Here is a 3,697-nt window from a genome sequence, read left to right on the forward strand (position 1 = left end):
TAATAGCCAACTACAGAAACAGGTTGTATTTCACCTGAGGACGCCAAGAAAGATTTGGACTTGGATAGAGAGGCTCCTGGACATGGATGTTCAGCAGGCCAGGAGAAAGGCGATGAAGAGAACACAGTTCCTGCAACTGCTGGACCCCAGGTTCAAGCAGGGGTGCTCCAAGGCCACTACTGCGGCTAGCGGGAAAATATAAAGATGATGACGACATGCAGTTTGGTCTTTAGTAGTCCAGTTAATGTCTAATGTTACAATACCGATGCCCGGAAGCATCTATTCGATAGTCATCTCTGCTGCACCTGTGAGATGTTTGTGCATCTCACAGTTGCAGAGCATAATTTTCAGCTCCTGTCAAATTGGTACTTGGCATGAAATTAGTTACCATGACTACTCGTCCTATTTTTTCCTCATCAAAGAAGGTTGGAAATCATCTAGTTTTGTTAAATCACTGGCTATTACATCCTGCCTGTTCTAAAATCTCTCTCTCTCTCTCTCTCTCTCTCTCTCTCTCTCTCTCTCTCTCTCTCTCTCTCTCTCTCTCTCTCTCTCGCTCTCTCTCTCTCTCTCTCTCTCTCCCCCTCTCCAGGTGTATCTGAACAAGCCGGCCGTGTGTCCCCAGGGTCTCTACGAGCTCATGTTGAGCTGCTGGAACAGAGACTGCAAGCTGCGCCCCTCGTTCACCCACATCCACTCCTTCCTCACCGAGGACGCCATGAACATGGTGTGATTGGACGACGCAATGCGCAAAAGACATATAAATACGGAAAAGAGAGGCATGGCCTAGTTAAGCCTTTTTCTTTGCTACAGCTGGCGGGTGGCAGTAGGTGTGTGTGTGTGGTGGCAGGAGATTCAGGCTGAGTACATCCTGTTTGTACTCTCCTCTGCGTCTGGGGCGGACGGGGCTTTGACACCGCTGGATCGGTTTTCATGTCCGGGAAATGGCCTCCACTCCATAACCCCCCCCCCTCTTGTTTATTAGTGTTTCGTTGCTAATACGCGTTACACGTGTGTGGTGGTGGTGACCGTGTTGTTGGTGGTGGGAGAAACTAACTGGGAGATGAGCTTTAGCTGGGCTTGTGTGTGACTAATGCTGAACGCTGCTGTAGGTTTCATATCACATATTATGGCAGAGGCTGCGGGGAAGTAGCTCCTAGCCTAGACTCTTATTTGTTAGGTTGAGTACCAGATTAACCTTGTGGTAGATATACCCGCCGAACCGCTCTGCTTTTAACATGTTTCGGTTGGTGAAGGGTGGCTGCTGCTGTAGACCTGGGTATTGAACCTGATCACAAAGACAGACAGACAGACAGACAGACAGACAGACAGACAGACAGACAGACAGACAGACACTTTATGATGCTCTCGTAAAAAAATGCCCTGACATGTTTCTTGTCTTGATATCTACATTTATCTACTTCCTAAGTAAATCAGTGTATTATATGCCCTGTCCAGTATGAAGCACTGTCCACTGTCCGGACAGAGAAGGCTCTAGAGCGACCTCCTTAATACAGTGTAGGACATGTTTCCACACACAAGGACTAAGAGGGCTCTTTAAAGCCACATTGATTTGGTATCCTTTAGCCAATAGCCCTTTACTCTATACAGAGTGCTATAAAACTCTCAGTCTACCCACTGCTTTAACTGCACCCAAAAATGGCAGTCGGTCAAACTATCGGAACATCAATGTAGCAGTATAGCAGACACAGTTCTCTTGTAGGATTATGGGAAACACTTAACCACAGCCCCGTCCCCGTCTCCGTCAAAGCACACAAACATGGAAAGGATATATCTCCGTCGAGCCATATGGACTAGAGAAACTAAAACGAGCAGAACGACGAATACTACTTGCAAACATGAGATTGTCACATCAGACAACAGGAGAAGGGCTTCACGATGGAGGAAGACAATGCTGCCCCCTACCGGACACGACAGAACATATTCAGACTGTTGCCCGGATGAATGCGTGTTATCGTCTCTGTTATCTGTCTGTGACCCAGAAACGGGGATAAATGTAAAATTCCAAAATACCAGCTGCACTTTAGATCCTGTATCTCTGGCCAAGATGAGTATGTTTCATCATTATTGGTTGTATATGTCCAGTCTATCTGTCAATATGAATGGTAACTCACCCATGCCTTCATTTTAGAATCTTTGCAATGGGTGAACATAATGCATTGTAAATGTATTTTAACCATTTCAGCCTTTGGTTGTTTTCAAACTATCTATACTGAGGTTTTACCACCCCAAATGGATGTAAAAAACATATTTTGGAAAGTGGGATTGCACCATTTATACTATTTTGGGAGGATAAGATATGGTCTGTGTTGAGACTGATTCATTCATATTGTATCTTTAATCACAAACACATGTTTTTTAACTAAACTGGGCTCATGTAAAATAATATGTCATTGATCACAAACACATTTTAGTTTAATTTTACTCGCCTCATTAAAACAATAGAGAGAGAATGTTTTGAATGTTTTATGAGTAGAATGATACTCTGCTATGAATGAACCAAATGTTGGCACATTACCTGACTGTGGTGACATCATCTATGGCTGTACAATAGCCATCTAACTAAACATGGCAGTAAAGATTGAGATTATCAGCTGAATCCTGTTTACTTACTTAGTGTGAATGGTTGGGCCATTTGAATACAGTATCTGATACACTGTAGCTCATCTGAGCCTATAAATGTTTTTATATTTACTGTATGAAACTCCTCGCTGTTTGTGATTTTGTCCTTTCTCTCCAAAGCTGAATTCTAATGGGTGTGTACATATTTTTAGGACAGAATTATTTCCTTCATTAATATATGAAAATGTTTCTGTTTACTTTGGGGTCTTTGTAGGAAAGCTTGCAACCTTAATGCCGTTTTAATTAATTGTTTTGTCTATTTTTGTAGATGTTTAATAAATATTTTCCAATAAATTAAATCCTTGTATTACAAATCACAATTGAATGCTCACAAATGTAACAGACACAACTAGGATCAGCGATGACATCATACTGTAAGCCTATATATTTGGTTGGTTATATTCAACTAGCTACAAAATAGCAGGTATTGCAGTAATAAGACTACGATACTTAAACATTGCATACAGCAATCCAGACGTGATAAACGATGGTAATAGGATCCACATAGAATACACCCGGAAAATTCTACTGGCCTACCCACAGCAACAGACTGCTGCGATGGAGACACGACAGCATTATGGCGCACACCAATCCAACGAAGGGGTAAAGGGGTTGGCCTAGAGACGTTACCGAACACACTCCTTAAATCGCCGCAGGCTACTCCATGAAAATAAGGAACGGGTTTACAGTATGCTGTTTGGTCTAAGGCACGACAATCGACAACAATGAAGTTGTATTCGTGTACAGGGAGAATACTTCCAGAGGTTTTCACGGTGATCTGATAGGGATAAATCGGCCAACGGGGCGGAGAGGGGACCCCCGTTCAAAGCCAAAGAGGCCAAGCAACATTTAATTCTAAATTCCTTTCCTGGAAACCAAAAAATGGAAGAAAGTAAGAAGAATATAACCATTGAACATTCTAAAAACATGACACGAGCAAATAAAAAAAGAATGTAACAACGTTAAGAGAGCGGAGCAGTTGATTGGTCCGCACGGGCAGATGCCTGATGAGGCGCCGCCCCTTCCCGGCTGGACGGCCTCCAGACTTATAAAT

The 3,697-nt window shown here is 43.1% G+C and overlaps 1 protein-coding gene across 4 annotated transcripts in view; it reads left to right on the top strand.

Moving 5' to 3' along the window:
- Positions 1 to 3,615, top strand: part of ddr1 (discoidin domain receptor tyrosine kinase 1) — a 41,838-nt gene extending 38,223 nt beyond the window's left edge. For all 4 annotated transcript variants that reach the window (XM_056601311.1, XM_056601312.1, XM_056601314.1 and 1 more), the window contains one exon: positions 593 to 3,615. In XM_056601311.1, the coding sequence (XP_056457286.1) occupies positions 593 to 733 (141 nt within the window). In that variant the 3' untranslated portion in view covers positions 734 to 3,615. The remainder of the gene's footprint in view (positions 1 to 592) is intronic.
- The last annotated feature ends 82 nt before the right edge of the window (positions 3,616 to 3,697 follow it).

The sequence above is a fragment of the Gadus chalcogrammus genome, chromosome 11, assembly GCF_026213295.1.
Source record: "Gadus chalcogrammus isolate NIFS_2021 chromosome 11, NIFS_Gcha_1.0, whole genome shotgun sequence".
NCBI lineage: Eukaryota > Metazoa > Chordata > Actinopteri > Gadiformes > Gadidae > Gadus > Gadus chalcogrammus.